Raw genomic sequence first — 23,147 nt, forward strand, 5'->3', positions numbered from 1 at the left:
GACCCGGGGCCCCCGTTCTGTGGTGACCCGGGGCCCCCGTTCTGTGGTGACCCTCTTCAAAACTTCAGAGACAGAAGGGGGCCCCCTGTTCTGTGGTGACCCGGGGCCCCCGTTCTGTGGTGACCCTCTTCAAAACTTCAGAGACAGAGGAGGGGGACCCTTCTGTGGTGACCCAGGGCCCCCGCTCTGTGGTGACCCGGGGCCCCCATCTGTGGTGACCCGGGGCCCCCGTCTGTGGTGACCCGGGGCCCCGTTCTGTAGTGACCCTCCTGTGAGGCTTGGGTTATTATTATCACCCTTTCCATTTCAACACGACCTTGCTGGTATGTGGAGAGGGTGAGTTTGCTTCACCCTTGTGCCCGGGGCGTTGAAGTGTGACCTCTGTCTGGAGTGGTAGGTGGAAGTTGACTTCCAGTGTGACCTCTGTCTAGACTGCTACCTAGAGGTCGTCCTCGAGTGTGACCTCTGTCTAGTCTGCTACCTGGAGGTCGTCCTCGAGTGTGACCTCTGTCTGGACTGCTACCTGGAGGTCGTCCTCGAGTGTGACCTCTGTCTAGACTGCTACCTGGAGGTCGTCCTCGAGTGTGACCTCTGTCTGGACTGCTACCTGGAGGTCGTCCTCGAGTGTGACCTCTGTCTGGAGTTGCTTCCTGGAGGTCGTCCTCGAGTGTGACCTCTGTCTGGACTGCTACCCGGAGGTCGTCCTCGAGTGTGACCTCTGTCTGGACTGCTACCTGGAGGTCGTCCTCGAGTGTGACCTCTGTCTGGACTGCTACCTGGAGGTCGTCCTCGAGTGTGACCTCTGTCTGGACTGCTACCTGGAGGTCGTCCTCGAGTGTGACCTCTGTCTGGACTGCTACCTGGAGGTCGTCCTCGAGTGTGACCTCTGTCTGGACTGCTACCTGGAGGTCGTCCTCGAGTGTGACCTCTGTCTGGACTGCTACCTGGAGGTCGTCCTCGAGTGTGACCTCTGTCTGGACTGCTACCTGGAGGTCGTCCTCGAGTGTGACCTCTGTCTGGACTGCTACCTGGAGGTCGTCCTCGAGTGTGACCTCTGTCTGGACTGCTACCTGGAGGTCGTCCTCGAGTGTGACCTCTGTCTGGACTGCTACCTGGAGGTCGTCCTTCGTCTCGTCAAAATAATTGACCCTCACTCTTGACCTCATGACAAGTTTATCATAAATGATAATGATAAAAAAAATAAAGTCTTCATTATTCCCATGGGCCAGTCGACCTCCCCTGACCTCCTCTGGTGATTGGAGGTCAGGGGTGAACAGGGGGTCAACTGACAGTGGTCAAGGTCGTGTGCCAACTACTGTTGTCACCTAATCATGTCTTCCATGGTTCACCATGAGCTAAATCGTCATGCAAAGATACACTCAACTCCAGTGACCTTGACACGAATATTGCTATTATGAGTCAAAACTCATATATATATATATATATATATATATATATATATATATATATATATATATATATATATATATATATATATATATATATTCCTATGAGTCCACGGGGAAAATGAAACACGAAAAGTTCCCAAGTGCACTTTCGTGTCATAATCACATCATCATCAGGGGAGACACAAGAGAGAAATATAACAGTCAGTTGATATACATCGAAGAGACGAAGCTACGACGCCATTTGGTAAACATGTTTACCAAATGGCGTCCTAGTCACACACACACACACACACACACACACACACACACAGAGGAGCAGAAAGGGACGCAAACAACACCATTAGACAGTTGGGTCATTTCCAGGTTCTTTGTGGTAATGGAAGAGATGGTTGCTGAGAAGGAACAGAGATACAGTAAAGGGAAAAGAGTGGAACAGTGGACGGAGGAAGGGGAAGACCGTAAGATACAGTGAAGGGAAAGGCTCGAGCAATAACAGTGGAAGGGGCGACTGTAGGATACAGTAACAGTGGAAGGGGCGACTGTAAGATACAGTAACAGTGGAAGGGGCGACTGTAAGATACAGTAACAGTGGAAGGGGCGACTGTAAGATACAGTAACAGTGGAAGGGGTGACTGTAGGATACAGTAACAGTGGAAGGGGCGACTGTAAGATACAGTAACAGTGGAAGGGGCGACTGTAAGATACAGTAACAGTGGAAGGGACGACTGTAAGATACAGTAACAGTGGAAGGGGCGACTGTAAGATACAGTAACAGTGGAAGGGGCGACTGTAAGATACAGTAACAGTGGAAGGGGCGACTGTAAAATACAGTAACAGTGGAAGGGGCGACTGTAAGATACAGTAACAGTGGAAGGGGCGACTGTAAGATACAGTAACAGTGGAAGGGGCGACTGTAGGATACAGTAACAGTGGAAGGGTGAACTTTAGGATACAGAAACAGTGGAAGGGGCGACTGTAAGATACAGTAACAGTGGAAGGGCCGACTGTAAGATACAGTAACAGTGGAAGGGGCGACTGTAAGATACAGTAACAGTGGAAGGGGTGACTGTAAGATACAGTAACAGTGGAAGGGGTGACTGTAGGATACAGTAACAGTGGAAGGGTGAACTTTAGGATACAGAAATAGTGGAAGGGGCGAATGTAAGATACAGTAACAGTAAGAAGGGCCGACTGTAAGATATAGTCACAGTGGAAGGGGTGACTGTAACATACAGTAATAGTGGAGGGCGACTGTAAGATACAGTAACAGTGGAAAGGGCGACTGTAAGATACAGTAACAGTGGAAGGGACGACTGCAAGATACAGTAAGAAGGGGCGACCGTAAGATACAGTAACAGTGGAAGGGGTGACTGTAAGATACAGTAACAGTGGAAGGGGTGACTGTAAGATACAGTAACAGTGGAAGGGGTGACTGTAAGATACAGTAACAGTGGAAGGGGTGACTGTAAGATACAGTAACAGTGGAAGGGGTGACTGTAAGATACAGTAAGAAGGGCCGACTGTAAGATACAGTAACAGTGGAAGGGGTGATTGTAAGATACAGTAACAGTGGAAGGGCCGACTGTAAGATACAGTAACAGTGGAAGGGGTGATTGTAAGATACAGAAACAGTGGAAGGGGTGACTGTAATATACAGTAAGAAGGGGCGACTGTAAGATACAGTAACACACGAGCAAGACTTACCGAGAAGTTACCATATCCCAGATGGTCACACGAACACTGGCATTTCAGAATGTGTTCTTTTATGTCCTTCGGTAGATCGTCCAGACTTCGGCTCAGGCGAGACCCGGCAGGAGGCGCCCCGTGGTTGTGGTTGTAGGGGCGGTTGTGGCCGTAGTTGTAGGCGTGGTTGTGGGTGCCGGCGGGCCCCAGGGGGTCGGGCGAACGGCCCAGGGCGGTGGTCAGGCGCTCCTCCACGCTCAACAGCTTTGGCAGCTGAAACACCACAACACAACACAAAACACAACATTGTACCTGGAGTTGGCCAGTTCTGGAGTTAGGTTGTTTCTGGGGGCTCCAGGGAATATATGGAGGAGGCAAAGTACAGAAGACCTGGTTTGCTAGAGGTCCAGCATCCTCAATCCCTATTATATAAGACAGGATACGTTGCCAAGTGCACTTTCGTGTCATAATCACATCATCAGGGGAGATACAAGAGAGAAATATAACAGTCGGTTGATATATACAAAGAAGCGACGTAGCTAGGACGCCATTTGGTAAACATGTGACTTCCGTCTCCCCTGATGATGATGTGATTATGACATGAAAGTGCACTTGGGAACTTATCGTGTTTCACAGTCCACACAGAACCAAGGTTCTGGCGAAGTGCTCTGGTCTTAAACACCACTGGAAAAAATGCAGTTCCTTTTAGCAGCATCAGAAGAAAGAGACAGCAAAGCGAAGACTCAGTCTCCACCCTCCACTACCTCCGGCACCACGCTAGACAGGGAAACAAGTCGGAAAAAAAAATACCTTGCAGGACTAATATGCCAGATCAAAATCTTTATAGAAAAGTTAGTCTGAGGTAGATTGGCTGTGTGACTATGCCAGGCGTCCCCTCACCATAGATAGGCGTGTGGAAGATAGCCATGTTGAACGATGAGGGAGATAGAAGAAGAGGTTTATTCCATTCGAGAAGAAATTCTGCCGGGATGAAAGGAAGACGTAAAGAGTACTTAACCTCCCGGTTAATGGAATGTTGACTGATTGCATTCCAAGGATCGTTAAAATTTGGGGTGATTAATTAGATGTGTCTTCTCTTCCTGTATTGTAACAGAGAGACGAAGGAAGGGCTGTTAATGTCTGTAAGAATCTCCAGGCTCCTTGAAGGCAAAATATAATATATACGTTGTAGATGGAATGGTCATGGAGGCCGTGTTGGTTCATGAAGCAGCTTCATTCACTGTCTCGAACCACGGGTGGGAAGGGGGGATATTTCTGGCCCAGTGGAAGAGGGTTATATATATATATATATATATATATATATATATATATATATATATATATATATATATATATATATATATATACATTTTTTTTCACCCTGATATGAACTCTTTCTCCAGTAAATTACAATCTATTCTTTAAAACTTCTCTCGTTTAATAGCTTGTTTTTATGAATACGAAATGCATGACGCCCTTCCGAAACAATACCTTATGGAGCGCCTCGAAGCAACTTTGTAAAAATTCGAATTTTATGCGCCGTGGAGCTTCGAACACTGCTTCATGGAGGGTTATATGTATGTAAATTGCCATTCTGGGTTTGCTCAAATAGAAGTTCACTCGTAGAGTCGTCCAAAATGACTTTACGACTCATTGTTATCAGTTTTCTATATATTATATAAAGGAACATGTTGAAGACCATTTTGTTAAATTGATTGGAGAAAGGGTCCGTCATCCTGGTCCGTTCACTATTAGAAGACCTTCTGTAAGGGGGGAATGGGGGTGGGGGTGTGTGGTTCGACCCCTGGCTCGGGTCTGGGGCCCACTGCGATCACCCACTTAGAAATGGGGAAGTAGATATCTGACTGACTATCTGCATTGCGATCTTCACCCCTGGCAGCTGGATACAGTGGACTGAGTCATTAGGGAGAGTCGAGGTGGGGCCTGTGAGAGCGGTGCGAGTCGCGACTCACTCTCCCAAGGGAGAGTCAGTCATGGTGGAGAGTGACTCTCACTTGGATAGATTTTATTAAACTGTAACATTAACACGGTACAGACCCATACAGTGGCACAACATAACACTGACTCATGAGTATTTGACTCACTCACAACCCCTGAGTCCTGGACTCACTCACAACACCCTGAGTCCTGCACTCACTCATAACCCCTGAGTCCTGGACTCACTCACAACCCCTGAGTCCTGGACTCACTCACAACCCCTGAGTCCTGGACTCACTCACAACCCCTGAGTCCTGGACTCACTCACAACCCCCTGAGTCCTGGACTCACTCACAACCCACTGAGTCCTGGACTTACTCACAACCCCTGAGTCCTGGACTCACTCACAACCCCCTGAGTCCTTACTCACAACCCCTGAGTCCTGACTCACTCACAACCCCCTGAGTCCTTACTCACTCACAACCCCCTGAGTCCTTACTCACTCACAACCCCTGAGTCCTGACTCACTCACAACCCCTGAGTCCAGACTCATTCACAACCCCTGAGTTCTGGACTCACGCACAACCCCCTGAGTCCTGACTCACTCACAACCCCTGAGTCCTGGACTCACTCACAACACCCTGAGTCCTGGACTCACTCACAACACCCTGAGTCTTGGACTCACTCACACAAGGACGCACTCTAAGGCGTTGACATACACCAACACAGCAACACAATCATACTAACACAGCAACACAATCATACTAACACAGCAACACAATCATACTAACACAGCAACACAATCATACTAACACAGCAACACAATCATACTAACACAGCAACACAATCATACTAACACAGCAACACAATCATACTAACACAGCAACACAACCATACTAACACAGCAACACAATCATACTAACACAGCAACACAATCATACTAACACAGCAACACAATCATACTAACACAGCAACACAACCATACTAACACAGCAACACAATCATACTAACACGGCAACACAACCATACTAACACAGCAACACAACCATACTAACACAGCAACACAACCATACGAACACAGCAACACAACCATACGAACACAGCAACACAATCATACTAACACAGCAACACAATCATACTAACACAGCAACACAATCATACTAACACAGCAACACAATCATACTAACACGGCAACACAACCATACTAACACAGCAACACAATCATACTAACACAGCAACACAATCATACTAACACAGCAACACAATCATACTAACACAGCAACACAATCATACTAACACAGCAACACAATCATACTAACACAGCAACACAGTCATACTAACACAGCAGCACAATCATACTAACACAGCAACACAATCATACTAACACAGCAACACAATCATACTAACACAGCAACACAATAATACTAACACAGCAACACAACCATACTAACACAGCAACACAACCATATTAACACAGCAACACAACCATACTAACACAGCAACACAACCATACTAATACAGCAACACAATCATACTAACACAGCAACACAATCATACTAACACAGCAACACAATCATACTAACACAGCAACACAATCATACTAACACAGCAACACAATCATACTAACACAGCAACACAATCATACTAACACAGCAACACAACCATACTAACACAGCAACACAATCATAGTAACACAGCAACACAATCATACTAACACAGCAACACAATCATACTAACACAGCAACACAATCATACTAACACAGCAACACAATCATACTAACACAGCAACACAACCATACTAACACAGCAACACAATCATACTAACACAGCAACACAATCATACTAACACAGCAACACAATCATACTAACACAGCAACACAACCATACTAACACAGCAACACAATCATACTGATACAGTAACACAGACACACTAATACAGCAATACACCCATACTAATACAGCAGCACAATACAGCAACACATCACACAGGGTGTGGCACAGATTTTTGCAAAACGTGTTTCCCTTTGGCATCTCTTTGGCCTCTGTGGCATAGCATCGTCTTTAGCCTGTCCATCACAGCAGTCGTCAAAAGGGGCGAGTTTCTCCTGTTAGCCTTATTCCCCTCACGACCTTAAACCCTTCCCTCACACTAACCTCGGTCATCACACACTCTGTATGTACACACACTCTATACACCCTCCACACACTCTCACCGTCTTAAGCTAACACTCACTCTTTTTCTCGAACTGAACCCACACCGCAACTCAGTCCAAACCTCGGTCATCACACACACTATATACACACACTCTATACACCCCTCCACACTCCCTCACCGTCTTAAGCTAACACTCACTCTTTTTCTCGAACTGAACCCACACCGCAACTCAAAATCCAAACCTGGACAATCAGGTTAGGTTGGGTTTAGGTTAGGTTAGCATTGACCTGGTTCGATTCAGATACGAGAAAGAGAGAGAGAGAGAGAGAGAGAGAGAGAGAGAGAGAGAGAGAGAGAGAGAGAGAGAGATTGGTCTCCCTGTCTCTTTCTAAAATTCTCTATTTCTCTAAACATTGCGGAACTCAGCCGTGCATTAAGATCAACAGGTCTGCCATAGCCCACAACCTCTGCTCGATCGTGTAAACCACCACAACACAAAATCAACATTAACCCCCCCAAAATATATATATATATAAATCTACTTCCTAAACTCTCTTAATGGAGAGAGGGAGGGATGTGTATAGGTGATGTGTATAGGTGTCGTGTTCACGTCTCTTGTGAGCAACGGGGTTCGGACGACTCATAAGAGGTGGACTGACCCCACTGCCTCTCTCTCTCTCTCTCTCTCTCTCTCTCTCTCTCTCTCTCTCTCTCTCTCTACTCTCTACTCTACTCTACTCTACTATACAGGCGTCCATCCAGCCTCCGTTCCTCCACAAGTGTCTTCCTCCCCCGCTGCTTCCCATAGACTCAGTGTTGAGGGCCAGTTACACGAGGATGACCGTTGTATTTCGCTTCTCCTCCAGCGGCGCTTTCGACCTGTTGAAGAATTCATCTCTTTCTCTTTTCATTCTAATTCTTCTTGTATCTGAGGAAGCCTCGCGAGTTCATGAACCAGATGGCCATGATGTGTAGGGTCTGTGTCTGCACGAAATGGACCATGGGTAGGGTCTGTTTCTGCTCGAATGGGCCATGGGTAGGGCATATTTCTAGCCTAGGTGGCCATGAGTAGGGTATGTTTCCGCATAAAATGGACCATGTGTAGGGTCTGTTTCTGTACGAAATGGGCCATGTGTAGGGTCTGTTTCTATACGAAATGGGCCATGTGTAGGGTCTGTTTCTGCCGTAGGTGGCCATGGGTAAGGCATGTTTCTAGCCTAGGGGGCCATGAGTAGGGCATAGTTCTGCCCTAGATGGCCATGAGTAGAGCATGTTTCTAGCCTAGGTGGCCATGAGAAGAGCATGTTTTTAGCCTAAGTGGCCATGAGTAGGGCACGTTTATGCCCCAGGTGGCCATGAGCAGGGCATGTTTATGCCCCAGGTGCCCATGAGTAGGGCAGTTTATGCCCCAGGTGGCCATGAGTAGGGCACGTTTATGCCCCAGGTGGCCATGAGTAGGGCACGTTTATGCCCCAGGTGGCCATGAGTAGGGCAGTTTATGCCCCAGGTGGCCATGAGTAGAGCATGTTTATACCCCAGGTGGCCATGAGTAGGGCATGTTTATGCCCCAGGTGGCCATGAGTAGGGCACGTTTATGCCCCAGGTGGCCATGAGTAGGGCAGTTTATGCCCCAGGTGGCCATGAGTAGGGCATGTTTATACCCCAGGTGGCCATGAGTAGGGCACGTTTATGCCCCAGGTGGCCATGAGTAGGGCAGTTTATGCCCCAGGTGGCCATGAGTAGGGCATGTTTATGCCCCAGGTGGCCATGAGTAGAGCATGTATACCACACATGGCCACCATGCAGTACGCTAACCACTCGTTCTCTTCAAATCTCGCCCCATCTTTATCTCCCCATCAGCTCTCCAACTCTTCCCGCCCCATCTTTATCTCCCCATCAGCTCTCCATCTTCTTCCGCCCCATCTTTATCACCCCGTCACCCACGCGGGGCCCTAATCCTCCTCGTAACACAACGTATAAGTAAGGTGTTGTCATTTCCTTCGGCAGAGGGAGCCTTCCTCTTTATGTTCCAAACCTCATCTCTTTTCACGTCTTCCGCAGAGATGATGATTTACCCGCTTCCAATGCCCGTTCGTTGCCCCCGGCTTCTACACGTCTTACAGTGAACCTGTAAAGCCTTTATCGTATTTTACATCTCCACGCCTGTCGAACCATTGTGGTTAGGTTAGTTACGAATTGGATCGTATTGTTCACCTGTTCATTCTGAAACAGACCATTGAAAATCTTTCTAAGTAACTAATCCCAGAGCCTCTTCCGCATGAGACACAATAGTGGTAGGTGGGGGGCGGTGATGGCCTAATATATCTGTGATGGGAATATTCAATATTGATATCTAGACTGAACACGCCACAGGTCTTGTCTCTATCCGTGGCGCCTGGGTGATGGAATCCCAATTTCTAAAGGAGAAAGAGTCATATGTCGACGGAAACTCGGGGTGTGAAGATCCTCATTGCCTGGGAGGTGGTGAGTAAAATGTTTGATGAGGGGTGAGGAAAAGGAGTTGGAGGAGGTCCCATTGCGAATATTGACATTTGAGGGAGAGTGGGAATGGCGTGTGAGGGTGGAGACATGAGCTAGCATCAGAAAGGACCATCACAGTCCACTATATAGATGGTTTGTGGATGAGTGACTGAAATCCACCATGAATAAAGACGTCTCGCTCCTTCATCCTCGTCTGGCAAACATCCTTTCGCGTGGGCCAACTTTTCCAAAACTGATGCATGGAAAAAAAAATCGGCTTCCAAAAGAGAAAATGCCATCTCGAGGCGGAACTAATAACACCTGAGAACGATGAAGAGTGGGATTTGCTGACACATGCTGGCAGGAGGAAGGAGACTCGCACATTTTTCTGATTACAATTTCAAATTAGATTTTCTTGAGGATATGTCTTGAATGGACACTCGTATTGAATTCATGCTCGTTCACTGTTTCCTGCGTGATTGAGACTGCGTCAGGACCAGGCGAAGAATGGCTTGTTTACATCATGTAGTTGTCATGTATGATATTCCAAGCCACAGTCCTGTGTCCACAGCCAAGCCTCACATAACCTTTCTGTACCTTCATTTGACCTGTATATAGGCCCTGGTTAAGCCCATTGATAGTACGTTGTTCCCGGTATACCACATCTCCCTAGTTTACTCTATCCCGTGTATGCCGTTCACCCTCTTGCATGTTTAGGCCCCGAACACTAAAAATCTTTTTCAATACATCCTTCCATACCAAATTAGGTGCACCCTTTCTCCTTGTCCCCTCCACTTCTGACACAGTTATATCCTCTAGGTCAACCTCTCCTCACTCATCTTCCCCATATGTCCAAACCATTCCAGTACTTTTACCTTCACCTCTCAATCTCTCTTCACTCATCCTCTCCATATGTCCAAACCATTTCAGCACATTTATCTTCACTTCTCTCCAACATGCTCCGCTTACAACCAAACCTTCCTCTTACCATGTCATTCCCTGTTTGATCAATCCTCCTCACACTGTGTATTGTCCTCATACATTCCATTTCCAATTCACCAACCTTCATCAAGTGTTCGTGCAGTCAGGAGCCACACGCCTCGCGTCCTCACTACTGGACCAAGAAACTTGCTCATCTTTGCCCTCACACACAATGACCTCACTTTCTCCACACTCCTTCAGCTCACATTTGCCCCCCTCAACCACTTTAGCTTCTATAGTTCCATCTGCTCTCATGGCCACTCCCAGGTATCTAAGACACGCCACCTCCTTCATCTTCTCCTCACTCCAAACTCCCATTCAGACCAACTCTTCTCTCTTCCACGAGTGACCAGCATCTTTGCACACAACGTCCTTTCAGAGTGACCTATATCAGCTGGCTGGAAAGACAAAGAAAACGGGATCACAGATACTCACTGTGCAGTCTGAGGAGGCGCGGGGCATGTGTATGTCCGGGGCGGGGTAGACGGGGTACTGCTCCTGCTGGGGGCAGCCCCAGGAGCAAGGGGGAGGTGCCATGCTTGCCCCAGCACACCTGGGGTCAGGACAAGTACATGGTGGCGGAGCTGTAAGGCTGCAAGTCACACACGCGCCCCTGGCGTCGTCGCCCCAGCCGCTGGGGTAGAGGTGGGTGGGGTGAGGCGTGAGGGCGCTGCGCTGCAGGAAGCTCGGGTCGTCCAAGCAATGGTGTGGGCGACACCCGGCGCAGCTGCTGCACACGTCTTCGTGAGGCGGGGCGGTGGGCGGTGGGCAGCAAGGGCGGTGGGCGGGGGCGCGGTAGCTCCTGGGGAGGGTGTGGCTCACCACATCCAGGCCCACCACCGCCCGCCCACTCCGCAGCCCACCACGCCCAGTCACCATCTCCATCCTGGCTCCAGCACTCGGGTCCAAGTCGCGTGCCTCGCCTCCACTTGCCCCGCGACGGCCCGGCCTCCACCTCCGCTCCACCAGGCCAGTGCCACACATGTGGCGAGAGCGGGAGGACGCGCCCTGCCCCTCGCTGCAGCCGAGCTACACTCTCCCGTGCCTCTGGACGCCCTCAACACACTCCTAACCCTCCTTCAGCGTCGTTGTAGGCGACCTTGTGAAACGTATCTCCCATTATCTCCTTAACTGATAAGACAATCTCTCGATGGCTATCTCCACCACTCTCATGTCCCTGTCTGGTATCATCTCTTGGTGTGGAGGGTATGATACACACACACACACACACACACACACACACACACACACACACACAGGGGCTATGACCGGGGCGCCATTGCAGATCCTGCAAAAGAAAATCAGATCATAACATTACTTGACATTATTGAATACAGTATAAACACACACACACACACACACACACACACACACACACACACACACACACACACACACACACACACACACGAGTATTCTGTGTATGAAATGTATACCCAACATTATCATTTGAGTCTGGTTATGAATGATACTAATTACAGGAAAAGCACCATCATTCTATGAACCTTTTGAAAATGTCTAATCTCGCGGACTTGTTCATTAGCTTGGAAGGGAAGTGGTTTATTGGGCCATCTTGGTCACTCATGCATATATATATATATATATATATATATATATATATATATATATATATATATATATATATATCCCTGGGGATAGGGGAGAAAGAATACTTGCCACGTATTCCCTGCGTGTCGTAGAAGGCGACTAAAAGGGGAGGGAGCGGGGGGCTGGAAATCCTCCCCTCTCGTTTCTTTTTTGTAATTTTCCAAAAGAAGGAACAGAGAAGGGGGCCAGGTGAGGATATTCCCTCAAAGGCCCAGTCCTCTGTTCTTAACGCTACCTCGCTAACGCGGGAAATTGCGAATAGTAAGAAAATATATACCGTAAAGATGACTAACCCCCCATACACATATGACACTATTTCATTCACTTCCTTGGCATAAGAGAAATTATAGCCAGAAGGAAGGGAAATATTTTCGAAGGAAAAGATTGTATGATCCAGTTGGAGGATCGTGTCCACCAGATGGGAAGGATGGAACGGGGGAGACGTTGCGTCATGTGATAGAACCATTGAACAGTGTTATCTGTGGTGGTGATGAGGGAGGGTGTGTGTGGTGACCAGGATGGGAGGGTGTGTGTGGTGACCAGGATGGGAGGGTGTGTGTGGTGACCAGAATGGGAGGGTGTGGTGACCAGAATGGGAGGGTGTGGTGACCAGAATGGGAGGGTGTGGTGACCAGAATGAGTGTGTGTGGTGACCAGGATGGGAGGGTGTGTGTGGTGACCAGGATGGGAGGGTGTGGTGACCAGAATGGGAGGGTGTGGTGACCAGGATGAGTGTGTGTGGTGACCAGAATGAGTGTGTGTGGTAACCAGAATGGGAGGGTGTGGTGACCAGAATGAGTGTGTGTGGTGACCTGGATGGGAAGTGAGGTGCTGACTTCACCCAAAGTCTTCGAGACAACAAATATTCTCAACTCCCACAATTCCATTTTATCTTTGCCCATAACTGACGTAACTCCATTCCATTTCGTGTTGGAGTTACGTATTGAGGCTGGCCCAACCATAACATGTGGGGTGGCCAGGGAAGAGACCCACTTGGTTCGTCTGCTCTGCATTGGATTATGATACACGACGGATCTCTGGTCCTGGCAGTCTATATATATATATATATAAATTACCCCTACACCTGCATAGGAGACCTCTGTAATGGTATGCCAGGTAGGAGACCCGTGGGAGACATTGTCATGTGAGTGGAGATATGTCTTATCTGGCTTTGGAATGGCGCTGTTGCCTTGTGTATGTGGATACGTGTGGACGATAACTCGTCAGCCAAGCTGTCTGTAGGATGAAGGGGCCTGTGTCAGGAGGTCTTCTGGGAGTAGACCGATGACGGGGTCTGCGTCAGGAGGTCTTCTGGGAGTAGACCGATGACGGGGCCTGCGTCAGGAGGTCTTCTGGGAGTAGACCTGCTGGAGGTTTTGTGTTGGCATTGATCAGCGGACGCTGTCTACTGCCTGGGAGCTGGGGAGTTCGTGAGTGTACTTCGCTGACAGTCCTTAACACTTGTGTACAGAGTGTGGTGTGTGTGTGTGGGGTGTGTCCTTAGTGACGCAGGTAGAAAGTAGTAGAAATTAGTAGATATCACTTAATACGTTTGTGTACCGACTTAATACGGTTGTGTACCGACTTACTACGGTTGTGTACCGACGTAATACGGTTGTGTACCGACTTGATACGGTTGTGTACCGACTTAATACGGTTGTGTACCGACTTGATACGGTTGTGTACCGACTTAATACGGTTGTGTACCGACTTAATACGGTTGTGTACCGACTTGATACGGTTGTGTACCGACTTAATACGGTTGGGTACCGACTTAATACGGTTGTGTACCGACTTAATACGGTTGTGTACCGACTTAATACGGTTGTGTATCGACTTAATACGGTTGTGTACCGACTTAATATGGTTGTGTACCGACTTGATACGGTTGTGTACCGACTTAATACGGTTGCGTACCGACGTAATACGGTTGTGTACCGAGCGATGGCAGAGTCGCTTGCTGCTGCTGCTGTGGTGGAGCTATAGGTTCGAAATGGAATAGAAATGGAATTCCATCCTCTCTTGGAGTACTGGATAGCTAGGATAGGCGATCCAATCCAATCCCGTGTGTGTGTCGTTAAAAGCGATATCGGTGTACGCTTCCCCGCTAAGGTCCTTTTCATCCATACCCCAATTAAGATTGGACCCCTAAAGGTGAATGGGTAACATTCGTACCATTTCCACAAACAGTAACGGGTCTGTGGTTCTCTTAAACCTAACTACTTCCCACATTGTTATAGTCCAAACTATTAGTAAACTCAGTAACCACATACGGGTACTTAACTTGATGGTAAATGGGGGGAGGGGGCCCTATTGTCCCTCACGAAAGGGGGGGGGGGGTCGGTGCTCCCTAATGAGGGCCATCTCTCCATCTATCAGTGTGGACAGAATCTGCCCTCATCTATCCACGTCGTCACCACCTATCCTTACCCAGGCCCCACTGACCTGTGGCTCCAGGATGGTCCACACTTATCACACTTTATTGTTTAATTACCCACACGAAAGATTCGACGTACACACACACACACACACACACACACACACACACACACACACACACATTCACACAGAGCAGCAAAGACAGTGGTTCGAATCCTACAAACGCCTCCTCCAGGAGTAACCAGGCGCCCCCCTTCCCTCTACCCCATCACAGCTCACTCGACTTCTTCATGAGTTTCATGCCTGTTGATGTGGCACAGCGCCTCCCAGCCAGACAGACACAGAGAGAGAGAGAGAGAGAGAGAGAGAGAGAGAGAGAGAGAGAGAGAGGCACAGAAACAGGGAGACGGTCAATTGGGCCAGAAATGCGACATAGTGAGTGTTGCTTGTTTACGTTGAGCGAGGAAGGCCAGAGGCCAGAGAGAGATGTCGGTCGCTTCAGTACCTACCTGAAGGAGAGATGGACGAAATAGGGGGCGTGGGGTTGAGGCGCCTTCAAAACCTTCCTGAATATCTCTTAAAGAGATTCCAAAGGGCTTCACCGTCAGGTAAAAAGAGATTCCAAAGGGCTTCACCTTCAGATAAAAAGAGATTCCAAAGGGCTTCACCGTCAGGTAAAAAGAGATTCCAAAGGGCTTCACCTTCAGATAAAAAGAGATTCCAAAGGGCTTCACCTTCAGATAAAAAGAGATTCCAAAGGGCTTCACCGTCAGGTAAAAAGAGATTCCAAAGGGCTTCACCTTCAGATAAAAAGAGATTCCAAAGGGCTTCACCTTCAGATAAAAAGAGATTCCAAAGGGCTTCACCGTCAGGTAAAAAGAGATTCCAAAGGGCTTCACCTTCAGATAAAAAGAGATTCCAAAGGGCTTCACCTTCAGATAAAAAGAGATTCCAAAGGGCTTCACCTTCAGATAAAAAGAGATTCCAAAGGGCTTCACCTTCAGATAAAAAGAGATTCCAAAGGGCTTCACCTTCAGATAAAAAGAGATTCCAAAGGGCTTCACCTTCAGATAAAAAGAGATTCCAAAGGGCTTCACCTTCAGATAAAAAGAGATTCCAAAGGGCTTCACCTTCAGATAAAAAGAGATTCCAAAGGGCTTCACCTTCAGATAAAAAGAGATTCCAAAGGGCTTCACCTTCAGATAAAAAGAGATTCCAAAGGGCTTCACCTTCAGATAAAAAGAGATTCCAAAGGGCTTCACCGTCAGGTAAAAAGAGATTCCAAAGGGCTTCACCTTCAGATAAAAAGAGATTCCAAAGGGCTTCACCGTCAGGTAAAAAGGAACTCGAGGACTGAGACGGATTTCCACTGGAGATTCACAACACCGTTTAGAAATCTGGTGAAGGTTGTTTATATATTCTGTAGACGCCATTAATGTCCCCATCAGCTTTGATGCTCCAGCTGGTGGTGTTGTGGCCCCCCACACACCAGCTGTTGGTGGTGGCCCCCCTCCACACCAGCTGGTGGTGGTGGCCCCCCTCCACACCAGCTGGTGGTGGTGTGTGGTGGTGGCCCCTCCACACACCAGCTGGTGGTGTCGGTGTCCCCCCACCACACCAGCTGGTGTTGGTGTCCCCCCACCACACACACACCAGCTGGTGGTGTCCCCCCACCACACACACACCAGCTGGTGGTGTTGGTGTCCCCCCACCACAAATACACCAGCTGTCGACCCTGTGAATCGAGAGAGAGAGATCCCGACTTCAACTGTGACATAGACAGGTTCCACATTGGGTAGCGAGTGGTAGAAACAGATCAGACGCTATGTAGCGCCCCCCAGTTGCCTCCAAGACGCTATGTAGCGCCCCCCAGTTGCCTCCAAGACGCTATGTAGCACCCCCAGTTGCCTCCAAGACGCTATGTAGCGCCCCCCAGTTGCCTCCAAGACGCTATGTAGCGCCCTCTTTACGACGAAGTCTGTGCCAGTAGGAGACAACAATGTCCCACAGTCATTCCTCCCACTAGCTGTTCATCTCTCCAACAGTGTATAACGTGAGTGGGTTTTCCTAAAGTTCTTGAACAGATGGATGACGTGAACAGAGAACAGTTCTTCGTGAGATGCTGAGACACAGAACAACCAGAGGGAAGTTACTTAAAGTTAAGCATGAAACTTGTTACAAGAGGGAATTTACTTAAAGTTAAGCATGAAACTTGTTAAAGAACTTAAACATGAAACTTGTTAAAGAAAGAGGGACTTTGTTTACATTGTAAGCGGTGGTGGATGAATGGAAGGGACTGACTGTGGACGTAGTTAATGTGGACCAATGAGAGAAGACGTAGATGATTGGTTAATTACTGCACACGCTCGTGCCAGGTCTCCAGGGTCAGCTAGGGTAAGCCCTGTTCCAGGTCTCCAGGGTCAGCTAGGGTAGGGTAAGCCCTGTTCCAGGTCTCCAGGGTCAGCTAGGGTAGGGTAAGCCCTGTTCCAGGTCTCCAGGGTCAGCTAGGGTAGGGTAAGCCCTGTTCCAGGTCTCCAGGGTCAGCTAGGGTAGGGTAAGCCCTGTTCCAGGTCTCCAGGGTCAGCTAGGGTAGGGTAAGCCCTGTTCCAGGTCTCCAGGGTCAGCTAGGGTAGGGTAAGCCCTACTCCAGGTCTCCAGGGTCAGCTAGGGTAGGATTTCAGACTAGATTTCAGCCAACTTATTTCAGATTGGATTTCAGACTGGATTTCAGCCAACTTATTTCAGACTGGATTTCTGACTGGATTTCAGCCAACTTATTTCAGACTGGATTTCAGACTAGATTTCAGCCAACTTATTTCAGACTGCAGATTTCAGCCAACTTATTTCAGACTGGATTTCAGACTAGATTTCAGCCAACTTATTTCAGACTGCAGATTTCAGCCACCTTATTTCAGACTGGATTTCAGACTAGATTTCAGCCAACTTATTTCAGACTGCAGACTTCAGCCAACTTATTTCAGACTGGATTTCAGACTAGATTTCAGCCAACTTATTTCAGACTAGATTTCAGCCAACTTATTTCAGACTGGATTTCAGCCACCTTATTTCAGACTGATTTCAGACTAGATTTCAGCCAACTTATTTCAGACTAGATTTCAGCCACCTTATTTCAGACTGGATTTCAGACTAGATTTCAGCCAACTTATTTCAGACTAGATTTCAGCCAACTTATTTCAGACTGCAGATTTCAGCCAACTTATTTCAGATTGGATTTCAGACTAGATTTCAGCCAACTTATTTCAGACTGGATTTCAGACTTGATTTCAGCCAACTTATTTCAGATTGGATTTCAGACTAGATTTCAGCCAACTTATTTCAGACTAGATTTCAGCCAACTTATTTCAGACTGGATTTCAGCCACCTTATTTCAGACTGATTTTAGACTAGATTTCAGCCAACTTATTTTAGACTAGATTTCAGCCAACTTATTTCAGACAATTTCAGCCACCTTATTTCAGACTGATTTCAGACTAGATTTCAGCCACCTTATTTCAGACTGGATTTCAGACTAGATTTCAGCCAACTTATTTCAGACTAGATTTCAGCCAACTTATTTCAGACTGCAGATTTCAGCCAACTTATTTCAGACTGCAGATTTCAGCCAACTTATTTCAGATTGGATTTCAGACTAGATTTCAGCCAACTTATTTCAGACTGGATTTCAGACTAGATTTCAGCCAACTTATTTCAGATTGGATTTCAGACTAGATTTCAGCCACCTTATTTCAGACTGGATTTCAGACTAGATTTCAGCCAACTTATTTTAGACTAGATTTCAGCCAACTTATTTCAGACTGGATTTCAGCCACCTTATTTCAGACTGATTTCAGACTAGATTTCAGCCAACTTATTTCAGACTAGATTTCAGCCAACTTATTTCAGACTGAATTTCAGCGACTCATCCCTGATACACTGACACACGAAAGGCTTCCACAAATACCGCTAATTACTGAAACAAGTTGAGGCTTCAGTCATTAACAATTAATCAACGCTGATAAAGAAAGGATTCCGATAATGATAATGATAATGATGATAATGATAATGATAATGATGATTATGATAATGATAATAATGATAATGATAATGATAATGATAATGATAATGATGATAATGATAATGATGATAATGATAATGATAATGATGATAATGATAATGATAATGATAATGATAATGATAATGATGATAATGATAATGATGATAATGATAATGATAATGATAATGATGATAATGATAATAATGATAATGATAATAATGATAATGATAATAATGATAATGATAATGATGATAATGATAATGATGATAATGATAATGATGATAATGATGATAATGATGATAATGATAATGATAATGATAATGATGATAATGATGATAATGATAATAATGATAATGATAATAATGATAATGATAATGATGATAATGATAATGATGATAATGATTATATGATAATGAAATTATAATGAATAAGATAATGAAATATGAATATGTATATAATGATGAATGATAATATGATGATTAATATAGTAATGAATGTATGATAATGATTAATGAATATGTATGTGATAATATGTAATATATGATGATATATGATAATGAGGTAATATGTATGATATGATAATTAAATGATAATGATTGATAATATTGATGATAAAGTAATGAAATGATATAATGATTATATATTAAATGAGTAATGATGATGATAATATAATGATGAATGTATGAAATATGAATGATAAATATAATGAATGTAATGATATATTAGATATAAATGTAATGATAATGATGATAATGATAATATTATAATGTTGATAATGATATGAATATATATGTATAATGTAATGATATAATGATATAATGTAATAATGATAATGATATATATATAATGATATAATGATAATGATATATATATGTAATAAGATGTAATGAATGAGATGATATGAGTATAATAATATGATAATGATAATAATGATAATGATAATGATAATGATAATGATAATGATAATGATAATAATGATAATGATGATAATGATAATGATAATGAATGATAATGATAATGATGATAATGATAATGATGATAATGATTAATGATGATAATGATGATAATGATAATGATAATGATGATAATGATGATGATAATGAATAATGATGATAATGATGATAATGATAATGATAATGATAATGATGATAATGATGATAATGATGATAATGATAATGATAATGATGATAATGATAATGATAATGATAATAATGATAATGATAATGATGATAATGATAATGATGATAATGATAATGATGATAATGATAATGATAATGATGATAATGATAATGATAATGATGATAATGATGATAATGATAATGATAATGATGATAATGATAATGATGATAATGATAATGATAATGATGATAATGATAATGATAATGATAATGATGATAATGATAATGATAATGATAATGATAATGATGATAATGATGATAATGATAATAATGATAATGATAATGATGATAATGATAATGATGATAATGATAATGATGATAATGATGATAATGATAATGATGATAATGATAATGATGATAATGATAATGATAATGATGATAATGATAATGATAATGATAAGATGATAATGATAATGATAATGATAATGATAATGATGATAATGATAATGATGATAATGATAATGATAATGATAATGATAATGATAATGATAATGATGAATGATGATAATGATAATGATGATAATGATGATAATGATGATAATGATAATGATAATGATAATGATGATAATGAATGTAATGATGATAATGATAATGATAATGATAATGATGATAATGATATAATGATAATGATGATAATGATAATGATAATGATAGATGATAATGATATATGATAATGATAATGATAATAATGATAATGATAATGATGATAATGATAATGATATAATGATAATGATAATGATAATGATGATAATGATAATGATGATAATGATATGATAATATGAATATTAATGAGTTAATGGATAAATGTATGATATATGATAATAAATTAATTGTAATGATGATATGATAATGTATAATGAATTATGATGATTATAATAATATGTAATGTAATGATGATTGATATTATGATATTAATGTATATGGTAATGGATGATGATATGATATATTGTAATGAGATAATGAAATAATGTATGATATATTATGAAGATAATTTGAATATAATATATATGATTGATATATGAAATAAATGTTAATGTATATGATGATGATGAATATAATTATGAATGATTAAATATGTAATGAGATGATAATATGATAATGTAATGATATAATTATTAATATGATAATGATTGATTATTGAATAATGTAATATGAGATATATATATGAGATATAAATTAATGTGATAATGATATATGAATTATAATTATAATGAGATATATTGATGTAATATTATATGATATTTTATTAGATTAAAGTGATGTATAGATGATTGATATAATATATGGTTAATGATTATTGATATTAATATTATGTTATGTAATGAATATTTATAATTATGTAATGAATGATGGATAGATATTAATATGTAATGATATGTATAATATAATGTATGTAATGATATGTATATGAAATGTAATGTTGATAATTGGCTAACAGTCTGAAATAAGTTGGCTGAAATCTGCATCTGAAATAAGCTGGAATCTAGTCCTAGTCTTAAATAAGGCTGAATCTATCTAAATCCACGAAATATTGTGAAATCCAGTCAGAATCCAGTCTGAAATAATTGCTGAATCCAGTCTGAAATCAACTGAAATAAGTTGCTGAAATCTAGTCTGAAATCCAATCTGAAATAATTGGCTGAAATCTAGTCTGAATCCGTCTAAATAATTGGCTAAGTCGAAAAAGGTGGCTGAAATCCATCTGAAATAGGTGGCGAAATCAGTCTGAATTCATCTGAATAAGTGGCTGAATATAACAAGATGAAATGAGCCGTGAGGATGAGTAATGAGCCGTGAGGATGAGTAATGAGCTGTGGGGATGAGTAATGAGCGGTGGGGACAAGTAATGAGCCGTGAGGATGAGTAATAAGCCGTGAGGATGAGCAATAAGCCGTGGGGATGAGTAATAAGCCGTGGGGATGAGTAATGAGCCGTGAGGATGAGTAATAAGCCGTGGGGATGAGTAATAAGCCGTGGGGATGAGTAATAAGCCGTGGGGATGAGTAATGAGCCGTGAGGATGAGTAATAAGCCGTGAGGATGAGCAATAAGCCGTGGGGATGAGTAATAAGCCGTGGGGATGAGTAATGAGCCGTGAGGATGAGTAATGAGCCGTGAGGATGAGTAATGAGCCGTGAGGATGAGTAATAAGCCGTGAGGATGAGTAATAAGCCGTGAGGATGAGCAATAAGCCGTGGGGATGAGTAATAAGCCGTGAGGATGAGTAATAAGCCGTGGGGACAAGTAATGAGCCGTGAGGATGAGTAATGAGCCGTGGGGATGAGTAATGAGCCGTGAGGATGAGCAATAAGCCGTGGGGATGAGTAATAAGCCGTGAGGATGAGTAATGAGCCGTGAGGATGAGCAATAAGCCGTGGGGATGAGTAATGAGCCGTGAGGATGAGTAATAAGCCGTGAGGATGAGCAATAAGCCGTGGGGATGAGTAATAAGCCGTGGGGATGAGTAATGAGCCGTGAGGATGAGTAATAAGCCGTGGGGATGAGTAATAAGCCGTGGGGATGAGTAATGAGCCGTGAGGATGAGTAATAAGCCGTGGGGATGAGTAATGAGCCGTGAGGATGAGTAATGAGCCGTGAGGATGAGTAATGAGCCGTGGGGATGAGTAATGAGCCGTGAGGATGAGTAATGAGCCGTGAGGATGAGTAATGAGCCGTGAGGATGAGTAATGAGCCGTGAGGATGAGTAATGAGCCGTGAGGATGAGTATGGTCGATACTGCATATAACCCGTGAGGGGCAAAAATCCCCCCTACAAAAATAAAATGCTCACTCCAAATTTCCCGGGTCACTTCAAAGTCTTAGAGAGAGTAAGAGAGAGAGAGAGAGAGAGAGAGAGAGAGAGAGAGAGAGAGAGAGAGAGAGAGGGAGAGAGAGAGAGAGAGAGAGAGGGGGGGAGAGAGAGAGAGAGAGAGAGAGAATTCTGATACACAGATAATCCGATAATTGATCACCAGGCCAGACTGAACCCATGTCGGTGGCGGGTAATTGGCTGGCACTCCAGCAGGGGAGGTCGACCCTGGCACTCCAGCAGGGGAGGTCGACTCTGGCACTCCAGCAGGGGAGGTCGACTCTGGCACTCCAGCAGGGGAGGTCGATTCTGGCACTCCAGCAGGAGAGGTCGACTCTGGCACTCCAGCAGGGGAGGTCGACCCTGGCACTCCAGCAGGAGAGGTCGACTCTGGCACTCCAGCAGGTTAGGTCGACTCTGGCACTCCAGCAGGGGAGGTCGACTCTGGCACTCCAGCAGGAGAGGTCGACCCTG

At 44.4% G+C, this 23,147-nt stretch overlaps 1 protein-coding gene across 2 annotated transcripts in view; it reads right to left on the reverse strand.

Moving 5' to 3' along the window:
• The window catches only part of LOC139745890 (dipeptidase 1-like), a 126,908-nt gene that overhangs the window by 75,060 nt on the left and 28,701 nt on the right, over positions 1-23,147 (reverse strand). For both annotated transcript variants that reach the window (XM_071656538.1, XM_071656537.1), the window contains exons 2-3: positions 11,083-11,935; positions 3,114-3,365 (exon numbers count right to left, since the gene is read on the reverse strand). In XM_071656538.1, coding sequence (XP_071512639.1) covers positions 3,114-3,365; positions 11,083-11,631 — 801 coding nt within the window. In that variant the 5' untranslated portion in view covers positions 11,632-11,935. The remainder of the gene's footprint in view (positions 1-3,113; positions 3,366-11,082; positions 11,936-23,147) is intronic.

Source organism: Panulirus ornatus, chromosome 63 (genome assembly GCF_036320965.1).
Source record: "Panulirus ornatus isolate Po-2019 chromosome 63, ASM3632096v1, whole genome shotgun sequence".
NCBI lineage: Eukaryota > Metazoa > Arthropoda > Malacostraca > Decapoda > Palinuridae > Panulirus > Panulirus ornatus.